The sequence below is a fragment of the Loxodonta africana genome, chromosome 18, assembly GCF_030014295.1.
Source record: "Loxodonta africana isolate mLoxAfr1 chromosome 18, mLoxAfr1.hap2, whole genome shotgun sequence".
In the NCBI taxonomy this organism is placed as follows: Eukaryota; Metazoa; Chordata; class Mammalia; order Proboscidea; family Elephantidae; genus Loxodonta; species Loxodonta africana.
In genome coordinates this window covers 62020291-62039029 of record NC_087359.1, presented here as the reverse complement: position 1 = coordinate 62039029, position 18739 = coordinate 62020291, and the positions used below count along the sequence as shown (strand labels likewise).

General features: G+C 46.7%; 2 protein-coding genes across 2 annotated transcripts in view; one reads left to right on the top strand and one right to left on the bottom strand.

Annotated features, from left to right (window-relative positions):
• NXN (nucleoredoxin) overlaps nucleotides 1-1222 on the bottom strand; it is a 195292-nt gene extending 194070 nt beyond the window's left edge. Inside the window, exon 1 of the mRNA XM_064271506.1 lies at nucleotides 777-1222. Within this exon, the coding sequence (XP_064127576.1) occupies nucleotides 777-1166 (390 nt within the window). The 5' untranslated portion in view covers nucleotides 1167-1222. The remainder of the gene's footprint in view (nucleotides 1-776) is intronic.
• Nucleotides 1223-11909: 10687 nt separating this feature from the next.
• Nucleotides 11910-17289, top strand: TIMM22 (translocase of inner mitochondrial membrane 22). The gene is made up of 4 exons (XM_064271505.1): nucleotides 11910-12381; nucleotides 14534-14730; nucleotides 15169-15241; nucleotides 16689-17289. Exons 1-4 carry the CDS (start codon nucleotides 12144-12146, stop codon nucleotides 16763-16765), a joined length of 585 nt encoding a protein of 194 aa, XP_064127575.1. The 5' UTR covers nucleotides 11910-12143; the 3' UTR covers nucleotides 16766-17289.
• The last annotated feature ends 1450 nt before the right edge of the window (nucleotides 17290-18739 follow it).

The following is an 18739-nucleotide window of genomic DNA, read 5'->3' as shown; positions in this document are numbered from 1 at the left end:
CTGGACAACTAGACAATGAAAAGCTTCCCGGTGGCCACCAATTCAGCCAGGGAAAGGGGGTGTGAGGGGTAAGAGGGGACTGGAGTAAGCTCCCTTCTCGTCCAAAGCCACGGTCAGCGGTGGGCTCCCCCGGGCGCGGGCTGGACTCGGCCCCCAAGTCCCCTGGTCACAGGGGGAGGGGAGCAGCTGCCTCAGGAACAGATCTCTCTCGGAAAGAAAGGAAATTTCCTGGTTTGGGCATAATGGGCTAGCACCCTCCCCCGCTGACTACAGGTATCCGCAGGGTGTCAAGTGGCTGAAGGAAGGAAACGGCTCTTCCTGGCACCTATATGGCCGGGGGCGGCAACCGTGGGGGAGGGGGGTGCGGTCACCAAGTCGGGGCCCCCTGATTGCCACCAGCCCCTACGCGAGTCTCCACACATGTGGGGATGGAGGGCTGGGCGCCGAGCACCCCGCAGGGTTCTCGACCCCTCAGGACACAAGCCGGGGTCCAGGAAACCAAGGGGTGTCAAACTTCCCACCGTGGGCGCAGCCTGGCACTGGCACGGCAGGAGTAGCCGCGACCGGGAGCCCCAAACTGGCGGAGTCCTGGGACAGGAGTGTGAGCATGGAAAGGAAAGGGGGACCCGGAGGGGCAGGAGGGGGAGAGCGAGCCAAGATGGAGAAGGGGGACAGGGAGCCGCGGGGATGGTGGGCGGGGGGCTGCGAGGAGCGGGCTCCGGGGAACGCGCGGCAGCGCACGGAGGCCGGGGGCGCCGCCGAGGCCCGCCGCTCACCTTCCTGTGCTTCTCCTTGTAGGGCAGCGCCAGCCACGGCATGTCCCGCACGAAGTCCTGCCACTGGCGCTGGTCCTGGTCCGAGGACACGAAGACGATCTCCAGGCGGCGCCGCGGCTCTGGCTCGGCGGCCGCCCCGGCCCCGGCCCCGGCCCCGGCCCCGGCCCCCGGCGCGGCCCCGGCCCCCGGCCCGGCCGCCGCGTCCCCCAGCAGGCGGCCGTAGAAGGCGGCCAGGCTGGCGCTGAGCTGCGCGCAGGGGGCGCTCAGGCTGCAGCCGAAGTAGAGCCCGAGCAGCGAGATGCCGCGGGCGCCGAGCGAGTGCACGTCCACCTCCTCGCCGCCGCCCGTCACCAGCTTTTCGCCGAGCAGCTCCTCCAGGAAGCCCGACATCCTGGCCCACCGCAGCCCGGGCACGCGGGCGGGCAGGCGGCGGCGACCCCGCTCCCTCTGTCCGCGCGGCTGGCTGAGGCGGCGACGGCGGCAGGCGCGGGGGAGAGGAGAGCCCCGCCCACGCCGGGCCCGGCCTCGGCCCGCCCACGCCACGCCCACGCCACGCCCCCCGGCCCGCCCGCGCCACGCCCCCTCCGTGGCCGTCAGGGTTCGCGCCGCCGGGGCCCGCGCCGTCCGCCTGGGCACCGTCCGCAGCAACGCGCGCCGGGTGTCAGGGTGCGCGGGAAACAGCCCTGGCGATAAATCTGGCCGGAAACGCTCCCCTCTCAGGGGTGCTCGGAACCTGAGTGAAGAAAGAAGGGTCCTCGGAGCCGGCGCGTGCTGGCGCTGCAGCGGGTCTGAGCTGGACTTGGCCGCCCCCCCCCATTTCGCCTCTCCTCCGGCATTGTAAAGCCGCTTTCTCCGGGCTTCTCAAAGACCCCCCACACCCTCGCCCCTCCTTATCGCACCCCCTTTCTCCCCCCGACTCAAAGCCTAGCCCTTAGGCCACTTCAGACCCCGCTGACCTCTCTTTTCGTGCTTATGGCACTTACTGTCTTCGCCACACAATTAGCACTTTATCAGGCTAGGTCTTGCTTGGCAGTTATTTCTCTGTGTGTTTTGTGGGCTCTGTTACAAAGTCCTGGTGGCGCAGTGGTTAAGAGCTCGGCTGCTAACCAAAAGGTCGGCAGTTCGAATCCCCCAGCCGCTCCTTAAAAGCCCAACGGGGGCAGTTCCACTCTGTCCTACAGGGTCTCTATGAGTCCGAATCGACTCCACGGCAACGGGTATGATAAGCACTTGGAGGACGTCCCCTCTTATATTTCTGGTGTAGCTTCTGATAAGGTGCTAGGCACCCAAGAGGAACTCAGTCCGTGGGGGCTGATTGCAGATACCGCGCGGGATTTCAGTTCACAGGTCGCAGCGGCCGTTCCCCACCAGCGAGTGACTCTCTTCCATCTCAACAAATGTATGCGATGCAACAGATGCCGCGACACCTCTAAATCAATGCTGGCTGCTCTCCTGAGTCGGTTATATGGCTTACAGCGAGGCTGTCGATAGTTGAGAAAAACTGCGGGGATTTTTTTTTTTTTTTGTCAGCTGCCAAGATGTTACCGGATCTTTAAGGAAATCTTAACAGGTGGTCTGTGACCAACCTTCCGCGCCCCACCCCACAGAAACAAAGTGTATACCATGCCCACCCGGAAAAGAGGGCCTTGGGGGAATCCGCTGAGCTACCAATAACGCAGTGAAAGCAAAAAAACGCCTCTTGCAGCGTCCTCAACCGCCCCCTTTGGAAGTTATTTCTTGGGCGTGTACTGCCATCTACTGGAAAGACTCAAAAACAAAACGAGGTCTACCAGAGCCCAGTATGTGAAGAGATACCGAAAAGCGAAGTAGGGTACTTTTGTTTTTCTATATATAGCAGCTTTCAAAATAGATTTTTTTTTTTTTTTAGCAGCGGCTTTCAAAAACAAAACATAAGTTACCGGAGTTAATTTAAACCTCAAAACATAACAGCAAGCTTTTGGCACAAATACGAACTACCAGGGCAAACATTCTCAATGCTTCTAGGGGAAAACACAGAATTGTGCTGGTTTTCAGATCAGTGAAAAGTGACCATATAAACCAGTAAAGAGGCCCAAGTGGATGCCAAAAGTGGGTTGACAATCTCTACAAATGATGTCCGTTTTCTTAGTAACCGCCTAATGTTGCCGCTGGTTTCACAAGTAGGCTCTCTGGATTGAGGACTGTTTCTAAGCAGGCAAAACTCTGCCACAGAAGCAGAAGGGCATAACGGTTCCATGTGCGTTTGTAGGGAGAGTGTCATGCCAAAATTCCTGGCTACTGCAGGGGTGGTATTATTATAAAACATACAGAAAGCATCACTTTTTAGTAAAAATATGTTAAAACTCCTAACATAACAGATATTAAATTATTAAATATCTTTTTTAAAATACTGTAAATAGCCTAAAATGCTTCATCTTCTCATCCAAAGCCTATTAGAAATACCCACGGGCGGGCTGTGTTATGCCGTTATTGTTGTTAGTGGCCATTCAATCAGCCAGAACTCATGGCAACCCCACACATAACAGAACAAAAGTTGCCTGGTCCTGTGCTGTCCCCTTAATGAGTTGCAGGTCAGATCACTGTGTCTCAAAGAGTTTTCATTGGGTGATTTTTGGAAGTAGCTCACCAAGCCTTTCTTCGAAGGCACTTCTGGGCAGACTCAAACTTCTAACCTTTTGGTTAGCAGTCTATTGAGTGTTAACCATTGGCATCATGTTAAACACAGAGATTCCTACACTTTGAAGTTTTCAAATGAACACTGAAGAAACATAGAGGACTATAAGCATTTATATCCTATGGAAGCCAAAGGACAAAACATTGGACATGGAGATAGGTGAAGTGGGAGTTTGGGAAATGCAAATTTGGGAAAATAGTGAAGTCATTATTACTTACTTTGGACTAGTAGGTGCAAGTCTGATCTGAAGAGACAGCTTGTTCAGTATTTTACTTTTATTATTTTACAGGAAAGCACTTTCCACTGGAATGTGTCCAAACCAGCATCTGGCACCTGGGAAAGTGAGAGTTTGAACATACTGCACATGAAATAAATATAAAATTTAGAAGATTGTTGGTACAGCAGGCCTTGGTTGGAAGCCAGATATCACAGCTGCCTTTTAAAGGGCTGTGGAAAGAGGGGATTTGCAATGGAAATGATTCCAAAATCATAATTCTGGTGGGCGTTTGTTATAAAAAGAAGTCCAATGAGACTCATTTGGCTTTCTCTAAAGAAGAGTCAATGTCCTTTGGCCTTTGGAAAGTATATTCTCTGCTTATGGCAGGACAAGAGACCCACTTAAAGAGAATCTCCCTGTTGGTATGTAGCTAGTTATGTTATGTGAATTGATTGGCTCTCCCAAAAATTACTGTTGTTTTGAAATATGTATTAAGGGGATACAACACCCCTGACATTGTACCAAACATAAATATTACCCCGTTTTCCTTTTGGAAAATTGCATGCTAAAGCACATAGGTCATATAAAACACACAGAGCAAATATACACTTGTCACTTTTCAGACCCATAAACCACAAATACCTTGGTCTTCAGGTACACTAGCACACGTGAACAAGGATATATGTGTACGGACATTTATTGCTTCACTGGTGAAATTAGAAAAAGATGGGAAAGAGCCTAATTGTATATCAGTGAGGATGATTACATTGTGGCACATCCATCTACTAGAATACAACCTGATTCCTGAAAAGAATGAAGGAGCTGTATATGTGCACTGCTTAAGGTAAGGTGCAGGATAGGACATACTAAGCTACCACTTGTAATCTTCTAAGTGGGAAAAATAAACATACACACAAATATAATGCTTATAAATTCATGAAATATACCTGGAAGGACATTTAAGAAATAGTAGCAGGTTGCTTAGGGAAGGGAATTGAGGGGCTGGGAATACATGTGGGAATACTATGGAAGGTATTATTCTAGTTCAACAAGAAAACGCATTGAATTTTTTTTAAAATAAGAATTAGATCAGAGAATAAGTGGGAAAAGAAATATTTAAAGTACAGCAGGACATGTCAGGATAAAAGGGAGAAATGTCTTACAAACAACAATTCAAATTCTATTATAACAATCTGTTACTATAAAATGAACATTTTGATGATAAAAATGTTCCCAGCCCAGACTTCTCAGACAGGGATCACAGTAGACAGTTCTGGACAGAGCTACAGAAAAATGTAGAGCAAAACTCTAACTCAGAAAAAAAAGACCAGACTTACTGGTCTGACAGAGACTGGAGAAAACCAGAGAGAATGGCCCCCAGACACCATTTTAACTCAGTACGTAAGTCACTCCCGAAGTTCACCCTTCAGCCAAAGATTAGACAGGCCTATAAAACAAACAATAACACATGTAGTTCAGCCATGTATATGAGATGAAATGGGCCCACCAGCTCAAAAGCAAAGATGAGAAGGCAGGAAGGGACAGGAAGGCTGGACGAATGGAAATGGGGAAAACGAGGTTGAGAAGGAGAGAGTGTTGACACATCGTGGGGTTGGCGACTGATGTCACAAAACAGTATGTGTATTGATTGTTTAATGAGAAACTAATTTGCACTGTAAACTTTCACCTAAAGCTCAACAAAAAAAAAGGAGGAAAATTAATTTTGGTGCTCAACTTAAAAAAAAAAGTTCCCAGTCCACATATTTCAAGTGATAATTGATTTGAGGAAATTTCTGTTCAAAGAGAAAATTGATCCCATTTATGAGGAGTTCACTCTAAAGGATTTTACCCATAGGTTAATACTATATTACAGTTTTTACACCTGTGTTTTCTTTTCCTTTTTAGAAGCTGAAGTTTTGGAGCAGATCCACTGAGGAAGGAAATTGCTTCCTAGAGAGGTGAGTGAAATAAAATACGCAGGTGAGATTTTTTTATTATAAATTTTACTTATTTTGTTGTTGAGAATTATGCAGCAAAACATATACCAATTCAACAGTTTCTACATGTACAATTCAGTGCCATTCATTACATTCTTTGAGATGTACAACCATTCTCACCCTCCTCTTCTGGATTGTTCCTTTCCACTAACATAAACTATCTGCCCCCTAAGTTTCCTATCTAATCTTTCAAGCAGTTGTTGTCAGTTTGATCCCATATAGATAGACCTTGAAAGAGCATAATGCTCAAGGCAGACAATTTTTCCTAGCTAAGCCAAACTATTGTTTGGTGTTAAGAAGATTTCAGGGGGTATTTTTGGTTTAAGATTTAAAGATTATCTCAGGGCAATAGTTTCAGGGGTTCATCCAGCCTCCATGGCTCCAGGAAATCTGGAGTCCATTAGAATTTGAAATTCTGTTCTGCATTTCCCCCCCTTTCATCAGGATTCTTCTACAGAATCTTTGATCAAAATGTTCAGTAAGGTAGCCAGGGATGGAGGTGAGATTTGAGAAGGATCAAGATGAAGGAAGGGGAAAAAGGGTGTTGTACTTGATGGTTATAGCAGAAGTGGTTCTTATCTTTCTGGCACCAACTTGATATATAACTTTGGAAAGTCACCGTAATTGTTCTGCTTCATTTTATCCTACAGCAAGCAGGGTGAGTCTGGCCTCTAGTTCTTGAAACCTCCCAGCTCTTTTCTGAGCCAGAATGCAAGATGCTAAAAAAACATTATACACATTTCTATTTGCCTCCAATACTTTTCAGATCAAATCTCAGAGGTTAGATCTATTTTAGGTATGCACCTTGTGCCTGAACCTCCCAATGGTCATGGACGTGACTCCAAGGCAGATATAGCCAAAGCATATGATTCATTAACTGAGTCTGAAGTAAATCCTAAAAATCCACCAGACTGGCAGTCGGGGTGCCAAACTTCCAACAGTTTTTTTTTTTTTTTTTCTTGTAAGCAAAGCCAAAGCCAAAGTACAAGAGATAGTAAGCAAATCTGGATTGTTGGATGTCAGTGTGTAAATAAACCTCCAAACAATTATGCTGTGGAAGAAATCTGTCCAGAACATTACCATCACCCACCAGAAGCTGGCTTGAATATAAGGAGATGTCACTGGAAATAATACAGGATGCCTTGGCTCTCACCATGGTTATCATAAGTCAAAGTCAATTAAGAAATTATAATAGTAAATATTTTCTAATATTTTACACTTGCCTGAGGACAATGCACAAGTGAAAGAATCAGCCAAAAAGTCCAGATTGAGCTCTCAAACACTAAAGAACACAAACTCTTAATGATTCAGAGTCACTATAGTACTTCTAGATCCAAAAAGAACGTCGAAAGCACACACCTGGGAATGGAGATGTTTGAATAAGAATTTAAACTTGGACTGAAGCACATTTTTTCTGGGGCGCCAGTTGTAAAAGCAACAATTCAGTTTAAATTTTATCCTGGCACGAAGAAGAATTATGAGTTGGGGACGTGATCCAATTTGTGTGTTGAAAGATCATTCTGTGGATGGTTTGGAGAGCAGCAAGGTAGAAGACCTGAAGACTAAAACCAAAAAACCAAACCCAACTCATAGTGACCCTATAGGACAGAGCAGATCTGCTCCACAGGGTTTCCAAGGAGCGGCTGGTGGATTTGAACTGCCAAACTTTTGATTAGCAGCTGAGCTCTTTAACTGCTGCACCACCAGAGTGGCTATAAATCAGTAATAACAAGAGCCCAAACTGTGGCATGGCAATGAGTATGAAAAGGAAGGGGTGGGTTTTAAAGATATTTAGAAAGTATGGGAGGGGAGTGCTATAGGAAGCAAGGGGTCTACGAAGATTAATCAAGTACATGGGAGCACCATTCACCCAGGAGGAAGATAAGTGGTTAAGTAAGTTCTAATCTAAGCCCACCTGAACATCTTAGCTCCAGAACAACGTCCACATCCTCAACAAAAAGCCACATCCTCACAGGTGAGCCCTCTAGTCTGCCCCTCAAACTCACTTGCCTGACCTTAGCTGGGAGACTGATTTGGGGTCTGATCTTTGTTAACTGCCCCCTTGATGAATTCATGCTACCCCTTGCTTTCTAAGGCTTCCTGTAATGGGGCTTGAGGCTTCAGTGTCCTTTGCTCCCAGTTTGAGTCCAGAGTATCTCCTACCAACCCCACACTGGGGCAGTCAGGATAGACGGATGGGAGTTTTGCCCTAAAACCCAGGTTGTCCTCAGCATCCTGAGTCCTGGTCCTACTCTCAATCCTACAAACTCTTTTCATCCATATGAGGCAGTGAGGCCCAAGGTACTCAATGTCAGGCTCTTATTCTGGCATCTAACAAGAGAACAACCAGTGTTCCCTGCAGACTAACAGTGCCTCAGCTGTGGCTAGCTAAAGAAGTTAGAACCAAAAAACACAGAATTCACTGCCACAGCAAAACTGCACCCCTGCTGTGCTGGCACCACTCCTAGAGAAGTTCCTTCTTAACCCAGAGGAGCACCGGGTCCTTCTCATTCAGCTCTGACAGTAATAACAGGTCACAGAAGCTCTGGGTTTGGGTAGAATTGTAAGTGGGTAGAGGGTACACCGATAGTTTTCTGCCTCCAGGGAAAAGCAGAGCAACAAATTCATCTAGGTCCAGGTCTTCTACTCTGCAAACACCCCTGAGGCCTCGCAAGGAATCCAGCTCGAAGTCCGGTCCCCAGTTGGCAGGAGATGGCCATCTGTGCTGTGGCCAGGCCACTGTAGGAACTGTGAAGTTGAGCTCCTCACTTTGGAGCTAAATGGATGGCCAGATAGGAATCGGTGGCTTTTTTTTCGACGATTAATTAGCCCAAACTCTTTAACTCCAGTCCTTTGAGCAAGGAAAAGTTGCTTTAAAGATAAAGATGAAACTGGCAGGGTGCTACCTACCTTCATTGCCAATTTTTTTTTTCCTGGTCTGTAGGTTCTCTTTTTACTCTTTGGAAAAGTCTTTTGATTCAGGCAAGTGTTTAATTTTTAGGAGGTTCCTGTTGTCTAGTTTATCTTCTGCTGCTTGTGCATTTTTAATTATGTTTAATAGTCTATTTATGCCGTGAATTAGGGCCCCTAGGTTTGCTTCCATGATCTTTATAGTTTTAGGTTTTACATTAAGGTCTTTGATCCATCTTGAGTTGGTTTTTTTGTGTATGGTGTGAGGTATGGATCCTATTTCATTTTTCTGCAAATGGATATCCAGTTTTGCCAGCACCATTTGTTAAAGAGACTATCTCTTCCCCATTAAATGGATTTCAGCCCTTTGTCAAAGATCAGCTGTCCATAGGTAGACACGGCTCCTTTTATACTTCCAATAAACCTCCCTTTTTGTGCGAGCTGGCTAAGGTTGATTTCTGTTGCTTTCCCAACCCTTCACAGATGAAGGAAGGACTGATTGTCTCATGACAAATAACCAGGAACTTTGCTAGTACACATTTGTCACAATGGGCTGCTGGCATACCACTGTGCTTCTCAAATTCCAACCAGTTACCTTGCATGCCAGAGTTTACATGGATCTGAGTAATCCATTTTTCTCCAAATACTTCAAGTTTACCAGTCAAACTTTCTGGGAAGAAACCTAGAGGACCAAGTGAAATGGAAATGACCCTAACCTGGGATCCTCACCTGGAAAATCTGGCTGCTGTATGGGTGCCTGACCCGTAATTCCTTCCTAGCCAATCACTCCGGTCAACTTTTGGTAGCCCTGTGATAGAACGAACACCCTGCCTCATGCCAGCACGTGTGGAGGCAGTCCAAACATTGTACCAACTCTTGATTCCTAAATGCCCTGGATTTCCCCTCTGACCTACACTCCTCACATGAACATGAAGCCATCCTGGTGATGGTGGTAGATATAGTCACCACCTTGACATATATCAGCTCGTGCGACAGCCCAGCTACCAAACCAAAACCAAACCCAGTGCCGTCGAGTCGATTCTGACTCATAGCTACCCTATAGGACAGAGCAGAACTTGCCCCATAGAGTTTCCAAGGAGCGCCTGGCGGATTCGAACTGCCAACCCTTTGGTTAGCAGCTGTAGCACTTAACCACTATACCACCAGGGTTTCCCAGCCCAGCTACAGGCACTTATTAATATCTTCTTCTTCCATAAGTTTCTCGGCCATCATGTTTCCATCCTCAGCTCCTAGCTATCTTCTGGTTTTGGCAGCATTGGTCAAAGCCCTCCTATGTGGTCATACCTCTAACAGCAAGAAGATTATTCAAACAAATCAGTGTTACCAAATTCATGTGCAACTCACTGCACTGCATTTCTCACCTTGGTCCTCCCCATTCTATCCCAGCTCGTGCTACTTCTTTTACTCCTGGGCTCCAGTGACAAGCCAGCAGTCAGGCAGTGCCCGACAGAACTTCAGGCTGCCTGGGGTTTCCTGGACACCTGGGTGAGAGACAATCAAGTTCCCTCCAGTTCAACACACTACCCATCTGTGCTGCTACCTGGAGTCCTTCAAGTGATTGATCATCAACTCAGAGTCTTCTGACTCTTCCTACAACCTTCCCTGTGAATCTAACTCATCTTTAACTGTTCCCTGCTCTCTGTGACCCTCTGAGATACTGCCCCAAGCCTGTATCCTTATGATCAGTCCAGACAACCTGGGGTGGGGAACCAAACTGTAACTTGAGAGGTGGTAGACTCCCAATGATGCCATGGCCAGATAGGGTCCCTAGGCTACTGGCAAAGGTTCAGCCCAGAGAAAGAGACATGGGAAACCACTTCTCATTTTCAGAATATACTTGAGGAGGTTCAAGTTTTCCATCAGGTGAAACTTGTTCCACTGATGGAAGGAGATGGGGGTGGGGTGGAGGTACCAGATCAGTGTAACTGTTCCCTCTCTACCTATGATTTCATGTACCTTTGCCACAGGGAATTTCTCCACGTGCTGACTTGGATCTTGCCTGAATTCTGATGCAGATCCTTCATTTTGGGTTTCGTTATTGCTCTCTAACTATTCCCATGGACTAGCTGTTTAGACTAGTCCTTTCTTCCCAACGCCCCTTGCCTAGGACTTGGTCGAGGGCCTGTCCCAATTTCTCTCAGATCTGACACTGGCTCTTAAGACCTTAAGCATGACTATTAAGCCTAAATCTGAGCCCTGGGACTCTCATTCATCTGCTAGGGGAGGGTGGTTCGCAGACTGTGTTGAGTTAGAGGTGCCTGTGAGAAATGTCTCGTTCTTGTACTTACGAGAAAGGTCTAAGCTGCAGATAAAGATTTAGGAGTCACCAATGCGTTCGAGATGATTGTAGAAGCCATGAATGTTGATGAGTTTGCTCAGGTAGAGTGAGCTGCATAAAGAGACCAAAATAGAGGATGAAGCCCTGAGAGGTCCAGCAGGAAAGGGTCAGGCAGTGGTGCCTGCAAAGAAGTCTGGGAAGGAGCAACTGGAGAGACTGTAGCAAAACTAGGAGAGAGAGGCTCCACTGAAACTGTGAAGAAATTTCTAAGAAGAAGGGAGTAGTCAACAATGTCAAATGCAGCTGAGAAGCCTGGTAAAATGAGATGTGAATTAGATATGACAACTGGGAAGTCACTGGGAACCTTACTCAGTGGCCTGATGGAAACAAGCAGGGTGAATCATATGCTCTCTTTGGTTGACAACAACATAGAGAAAGAACTTTGACTACAAAAGACGCATCTTCTCTGTCTAAGTTGACTAGCTATCCTCACCACCTTCTAAGTTAACGGATATTGCAAACCGTTAACACGCATGCCTGCTTACCCAACGGTTGGAATTTGAGTCCATCCAGATGCACCTTAGAAGAAAGGCCTCGTGATCTCCCTGAAAAATCAGCCATTGAAAATTCAAAGGAGCACAGTTCTACTCTGACACACAGGGGTCGCCATGACTCAGGATCCACTCCACGGCAACTGGTTTGGTTTATTTACAAAGCACCTTCAATCATTTACATCTCAACACCCCCAAGGAATATAGGACACAGTCTCATCACCCCAATTATTAGGCCGGAGGCCTCCCGCGGCACCTGACGACGCCCCAGGGCGCTGCAGCCTCGAGGGTGCCCACCCGTTCCTCAACCGCCTGTCACGGGCACTAATGCATTCTTAATAATGCCGGAGCGCGAGTGCCCACGCGAGGCTTTCTGGGAAATGTAGTTGGATGACTAGGTAAGAACTACAAATCCCGGCACCACTGCGTAGCAGCCCCGAAGATAGGGGCGCTTTCTGGGGAATCTGAATCTTGATTGTCCGTGCCGTTGGTGATGCTGAACAAACCTGATTAAATTTTTATAAGGGGCTTTTGGGAAATACGATAGCTCTCCTGCCGTGTGTACAAGAATTAACTTTGTCTTTCGCAGTTTCCTCGGGTAGTTTTTCATTGTGGCGAATCTGCCCTTGCGATACAGTGACTAGGCGCTCAGGGGCCAGACGTAAGGCTCGAGGATTCTGCTGTGAGAAGGACGTGAGGGTTGCTTGGTAGCTACTGTCATGGCGGCCGCCAGCCCCAATGCTGGGGCGTCCGCTCCTGAGGCAGCGGGTGCCCACGAACCCCCGCTACAGTACAGCGTTCTTTTGCAATACTTGGTGGGTGACAAGCGCCAGCCCCGGATCCTGGAGCCTGGTAGCCTGGGCGGGATCCCTAGTCCGGCCAAGAGCGAGGAGCAGAAGATGATTGAGAAGGCGATGGAAAGCTGCGCCTTCAAGGCAGCGCTGGCCTGCGTGGGAGGTGAGGCGAGGCGAGTGGGACCCGTGGGAGGCTGAGGGCTTGGACGGCGGCGGGGGCCTCTGCCAAGAAGACCACGCGCGCCTGGGAGGCGAGGCAACTCTGGGCTTCGACCAGTTCGGTGAACTCTGGCAACGCCTCTCCTGTCCCTGAGGTTAGCTTTCACCTATGGAAATTGGGTCAGAGAATCGGATACTGCCGTCTGGGCATAGAGATTATAAAGTGGTTGACTTCATTCGCCCGTTGGTTCATTAATTTAAATAACAATTCAGTCCATAAGTTGTTACTGAGCAACTATCTTGTGTTAGACGGTGAGGAGAGTGAGTGAAAGAGACCAGAGCCTTGTTCTTACGAAGCTAACGTTTTAACATATGGAGAGAATAATGTTGAGAAGAACCCTGCAGAGAAGTGCTGCAGGCATAGAGAACAGCAAATACAAAGGACCCTAAGGCAGAAATTGGCTTAAAGTTTCAAAAACAGAAAAAGGTCTGTGTGACTAGATAGCATTGAGCAAGAGGGAAAGAAGGCTGGACCTGGTTTATTTATTTATTTATTTATTTTAAAACCTTTTGAGGATTGAGAGAGTACAGTATTTCTCCAGTGTACAGGGTAGTTTGACCACTTTTGCAGATGAGTTTAAGTCTCATTGAGAGTGAAGGACATTTAAGAAGTGAATGTATTGAGGGTGCAGAGTTGAAGTGTAAAAAATCTGTTGCCTGGAGTCAATTCCAACTTTTTTAGTGACCATATAGGACAAAGTAGAACTGCCCCATAGGGCTTCCAAGGAGCAGCCGGTAGACTTGATCTGCCAAACTTTTGGTTAGCAGCTTGAGCTCTTAACCACTGTTCCACGAGGGCTCCATTTGAGGTATAGTAGGAAGAAAAAAGATCTTTTTGATTAGGGAAGGACTGAGACTAGAGGTGAGACTAGAGCTATATCTTGAAGGAATAAGAAAACGTAGGTAGGCGAAAAGGAAGATAAGCGTCATTTCAAGTTGGGGGTGGAGTGTTTTTCTCCCGTAGAACCACTGGGTGAGTTTGAACTGCCAACCTTTCCGTTAGCAGCCAAGTACTTAACTATTGAGCTGTCAGGGCTTTTTTTTTAGGAGAGTAACAAGTAGCAATGAGTATGATGAATCAGGATGGAATGTGATGAAAGAAAGAACAGCATAGGGAGGCTATACAGGAAGTTTGCTAGACTGGAGCTCCATGAAGGCCGGGACTGGGTCTTTGTTTATCCTTGTGTCTGACCTTAACAAATCACTTACATATTTGTTGAAATGATGGAGTCTTTGTAGTACTCCAGAGTTGAAGTGATAAAGTGCCTAGACTAGGATGATAATTGTGAACATAGACAGGGATGAACATATTTGAAAATCTAGGAAGAACGATTTTTCCCTATTTGGTGACCGACTGCTTGTAGAGGGAAGCAAAGAAGCAATCAGATATGCCCCTGCAGTTTGGACCTGGAGTGACTGGGAAGAGGGAGCCATACACAGAAAAGTCTAGAGAGGCGGTGCCCATGATTTCATTGAACGTACATTGACCTTGAGGTGATGAAGGGACATCCACATGAAAATGTCCTGCAGGTTCAGAAAGGTAAGATGTGGACAGTAGTGTGGGCTTTGCCATTTGATAGCATTTGACCTTGGAGAAGTTACTTAACCTCTCTGTACTTTGGTTTCTTCATCTATAATATAGAAAGGAGAGGATAATAGTATTTACCTCACATGATTCTTGTGAGGAATAAATGAGGCAGTGGCTATAAAGCACCAGAGGGCCTGGCACATGGTGTTTACTAAACGACTGTTATGACTGTCACCATTGGCAAGGTAGTTATTTGCAAAAGTTGATAGCTGACCTTGAGAGTGGCTGAGTTACATATGAGAGAGTGTAGAGAGAGAACAGAGAGTTAAAGACTTGAATCTTAGGAATGTCAAGAAATGAAAGAAAAAAAGAAAATTCAAGAGGAGACAGAGAAGATAGATCCAGGATTTTATAACTTGGAAATCAGGAGAGAGGAGAGTTTGAGTGGCAGGAGGGAGGGTGTCAGTTATGTTTCACTAATGGCCGCCAAAAAGGTGTTCAAGTATGACCCCGATACATAACCCAGAAAACAAGCCAAAGAAATCTTCATCTCTGTGGTTTTTCTTAGGATTCGTCTTGGGAGGTGCATTTGGGGTGTTCACTGCCGGCATCGACACCAATGTGGGCTTTGACCCTAAGGATCCTTACCGAACACCGACTGCAAAAGAAGTTCTTAAAGACATGGGGCAGAGAGGAATGTCCTACGCCAAAAACTTTGCCATTGTGGGCGCCATGTTTTCTTGCACTGAGTGTTTGGTGGAATCTGTAAGTGTCTCTGCTACCTGTGAAATCCTTGACTGCTGACACCTCACTCCTTTTAAAAGGAAATGCTCTTAACGTCATTATTAGAAAGCAGATCAGAAATGTCAGATACTTGCTAGATTGAATTTCCATTCAATAATCCCTAGTGTAAACTTTTTTGGTGAGTTTATGATGTGGGCTGTGATTTTAAACGTTGGACTTACTGGGCTACCTGAGAAGAGACTGATTCCTTCCCAAATGCGGCACTTGGTGTCAGTGCTCTGGTGCCACCTGCAGGAAGCATCTCTAAACACATTCAAATTTCAGGAACTACACTTTGGAAAGAGAAAGTTTCTTTAGGTGCAGGACTAAATTAGCAAACCAGAAACCCTGTGTGTTTTTCCCTTAATCATTTTGTCTCGCTTGCTTCTTTGGCTCTAAACTGCACTTCTCAACCCACAGTACCGGGGAAAATCGGATTGGAAGAACAGTGTCATCAGTGGCTGCATCACCGGAGGAGCCATTGGTTTCAGAGGTTAGTGAACGACTGTCGGATGGTTTTTCTTTGTGGCCTTGGACAGCATGTTGAAGTTGACATTTCCAAACTTAGGAATGTTCCAGGGACAGCCCAAGGCATATGTGGACACTTGATATCCTTCCCTTCTGACAAATTAATCATATTTGCTTCTGTGTTAACTCAGTTTTGGAAACTTGCTAGTATCTAGATCAAGGTTTCTTATCCTTAGCACTACTGATTTTTGGACTGGTTAATTCTTTGTTGTGGGGGGCTGTTCTGTGCATTGTAGGATGTTTGGCAGCATCCCTGGTCTCTACCCACCAGATACCGGTAGCACTGTTTCAGTTGTAACAGCTGAAAATGTCTCCAGTCATTGTCAGAGGTCCTCTGGTGGGCAAAATTGCCCCCAGCTTAGAACCACTGATCTACATCTATCTTAAAAAGAGCTGTTGCCATTTTGAAAATATAGAAGACATAAGAACTTCCACCCAATAAGTAAGCACTGGAGTAGTTGCTCGCTAGGATATCACAGAAGCATAGCCAGGGCCCAGGCAGCCCTGTACATCTCATTTGTCCTCATACCAGGGCCTGTTGGACTTTCAGCTCCATGTATTCCAAGTGCTTAGACATTTTTCTTAACAATACTGTGCAACTGTCAGTTTTAGTTTTGTGTGTAAATTACCACAGTGATGCTTTTCTGTAGTTGGAGATCCTTAAAATTCTACTCATTGAAAATCAAATGTAAGTATTCTAGAAATGTTAGATTATCAGTTGTTAACAACAAAGAAGCCGACCAGTTCCCAGCCACATCTCCATGTTGGCATGTTCATCATGAGTTTGTTGTGTTGGGCTAGTGACTTGACTTTCCCTAGAAGTAATCTCCATTGCTGGGCCGCTCACCATCTGTTGTGCCCTGACTTACCCAGAGCCAAGAGAGTGTTTGTTTCTCATCTTCTGAGAGCCAGGATGATCTGTTGTCATTAAAACCTGCTTTGGGTCCTCAAAAAAAACCATTTGTGATTTATAGAGTAACTTCTCCTTTGGTCTTCCCATCACTCAGCTTTGTCAGGGCTTCTTTGAGAAGCTTAGCTCCCTGCAGTACTGCTTTGATCACCTTCCCAGGAATTTATTCCATAAACAAATCAGGGTAAAAGGCCATATGCTTTCACTTGATTCCAAGGGCTGGTTCTCTTAACCAGTTTCCTGCCTGTAAGGGGCTATTTCCATAAGACTGGAAATATTAATTCTTGGGGATGAGAAAAGTTAAACGAATGTACAGTTAGATAAAGCACATTGGATTAGGTTGAGTACACAGACTCTTGAAGTCTCACAGATCTATAATAGTTGGGATGACTTAGAACACTTTAGCTGGCTTCCCTGCATCTGAGGTATGCAAACTTTTTGTAAAGCAGCCTGACCCGGCATCTGTCTCCACGGTAATAAATCATTTCTGTTTGCTTTACAGCTGGTTTAAAGGCTGGAGTGATTGGTTGTGGCGGTTTTGCAGCTTTCTCGGCTGCGATCGATTATTACCTACGGTGAGAGCAATTCCCCATGGAAGACGCCAGCACTAGCTCAGCATCAGAGCTATTCAGAGGAAGACGGTTTTTGCACCACTCCAGGGTACTGGTGTGAGAGACTGAAGACATTTACTGCTTTTCCTCATATAGTTGGTGTTGTGAAGGAGCTGCCTGGCTGAGCTCTGTGCTGCTTTCTGAGCAGCAACACTGCTGTTCCTGGAGTCCAGCAGGGCTTAACGGAGGATGTTCTGTGTCAAGTTCCCCCCTGAGAGCAGATCCAGAGGTAATGCTTCGAGTTTGAGGAATTAATCTCCACCAGGTTTCAGTGCTGACCACAGCTGGTCCTTTGGTCGTTTGGTACCGTGGGAGCACATACGTTCTTTACACACACCCAGGGAGCTCTTCCACCTTGGCGCTCCACACGGCTGTCCCTCTTGCACATCAGGGCAGGGCACAGTCGGTCCAGGCTGCCCAACCAATTATGTCATTCTGTTTAGCCTCTGCCATCCTTTTGTAAAAAATACATATTTATATTACAGTTTAAAAGCTTGGTATATTTTTATTTCCAAATTCCACAATTCCCAAAAAAAAGGTGCCAAGTGGCCCAGAGATTGAACATCTAAAGGGTAAGAGTGAGAAAGATTTGAGGAGTCTGGGGAGACTGCTATACTGGCCAGGCCTCACACATACACCCCCCAAGGAGCCCAGCCTAGCTACTCTCTTGGCTGTGTTGGAATTCCATGTATAAGCCTGCTTGGAGTCTTCTAACAGTCCTCCTGGGGGTTGGCTGCTAGGCCTGCCTGCAGTGTACAGAACCGTGTTGGTGTCATGATCTGACTGCTGGACCAGGCCTGGCCCAAGGACATGGGTGAAGGGCCCTGATGTGGTCATCCTGATGACCAGACCACCATAGCTATTGCTTGTTTAATATTAGCGTTTCTGACTTGACCTTGTAGCCTTTTTCTGACAATAGTAGCTCAGCCTAATTTTGTGCCACAAGCCTTTTGTAAGTGGGATCTGCCACTGGGGCTTTCTGACTTGGTGCTCTGGTGCAGAAATGAAACTGATGGCCTCAGGCTTTTGCTCCTGGTGGGGCAGGCAGGCCTGGCAGGACCAGATAATTCTGGCCATCTCCAGCTAGTGGTGATGTTTCCCCCTTTTTCCTACCGTGTGATAATTCTTCTGCCTTTTGTTGCTTTCTTCCCACTTTAATCTGCTATGTCTTCTACCCCACCCACCCTTAACTACAATCCAAAGACTCAGCTTAAATGTGCAGGCATCCCGAGTGTGTATTTCTATGTGAGTGATGATGTCAAACACAGCTGGTAACACTTTCCTCTGGCCATGTCTGCTGTTTATTTTGGAATGTGAGCTAGCACCCAGGGCTCATGCCCTTTTATGGTGAAGTCTATGTAATGCCCGTTCCAGCCTCCTCACTGCCAGGCTGGTTGGGGCAACCCCAGAGCTCTAACAACAAATTCAGAAGTGTTTCCTGTACTGTCCCTAAATTACTATAAGCACTTTGAGAGCAAGGACATACTTGCACGTGGCATTTGTCAAAGTGCCAGGGTGCCCAGGATTCTGCCAGTCTGTCTAAACATGGGACCAAGCATACTGAGCAAAGGACTACAGGGACTGCTGCCGTTCGCTCCTGCCTTGGAAAAGATGAGCCCTGGGGCTGTCAGGAGCCATCAGTTCAATAAACCAAGCATTGTCCACTTTGACTATTCAATCAAGAGGGAAGATGAATAGTTTCCTGTTTTAGATGGCTAGGGAGCCCGTATGAGCTAATAAACCAAACACCAGTTCTCACAGACATCTGTTCCTCACCTCTAGAGTAAACAGTGTCCAATGCCTTCAGCTAGTGTGAGCCTGCATTAACCCCACTGGCTCTCCTAAAGGGAGGCTGGGGTCCAACATCTCCACAAGTGGATTAGACCAAAGGCTGCCCCAAAGACATGCCACTTTGAAGGGAAACATTAAGAAAACTGGGGAG

Excerpts from the sequence above, each read along its gene's own strand:
- TIMM22 (XM_064271505.1), top strand. The coding sequence starts at position 12,144 with ATGGCGGCCGCCAGCCCCAATGCTGGGGCGTCCGCTCCTGAGGCAGCG. Across the intron at positions 14,731-15,168 it reads CTGAGTGTTTGGTGGAATCT|TACCGGGGAAAATCGGATTG; the intron begins GTAAGTGTCTCT and ends CTCAACCCACAG. Across the intron at positions 15,242-16,688 it reads AGGAGCCATTGGTTTCAGAG|CTGGTTTAAAGGCTGGAGTG; the intron begins GTTAGTGAACGA and ends TTTGCTTTACAG.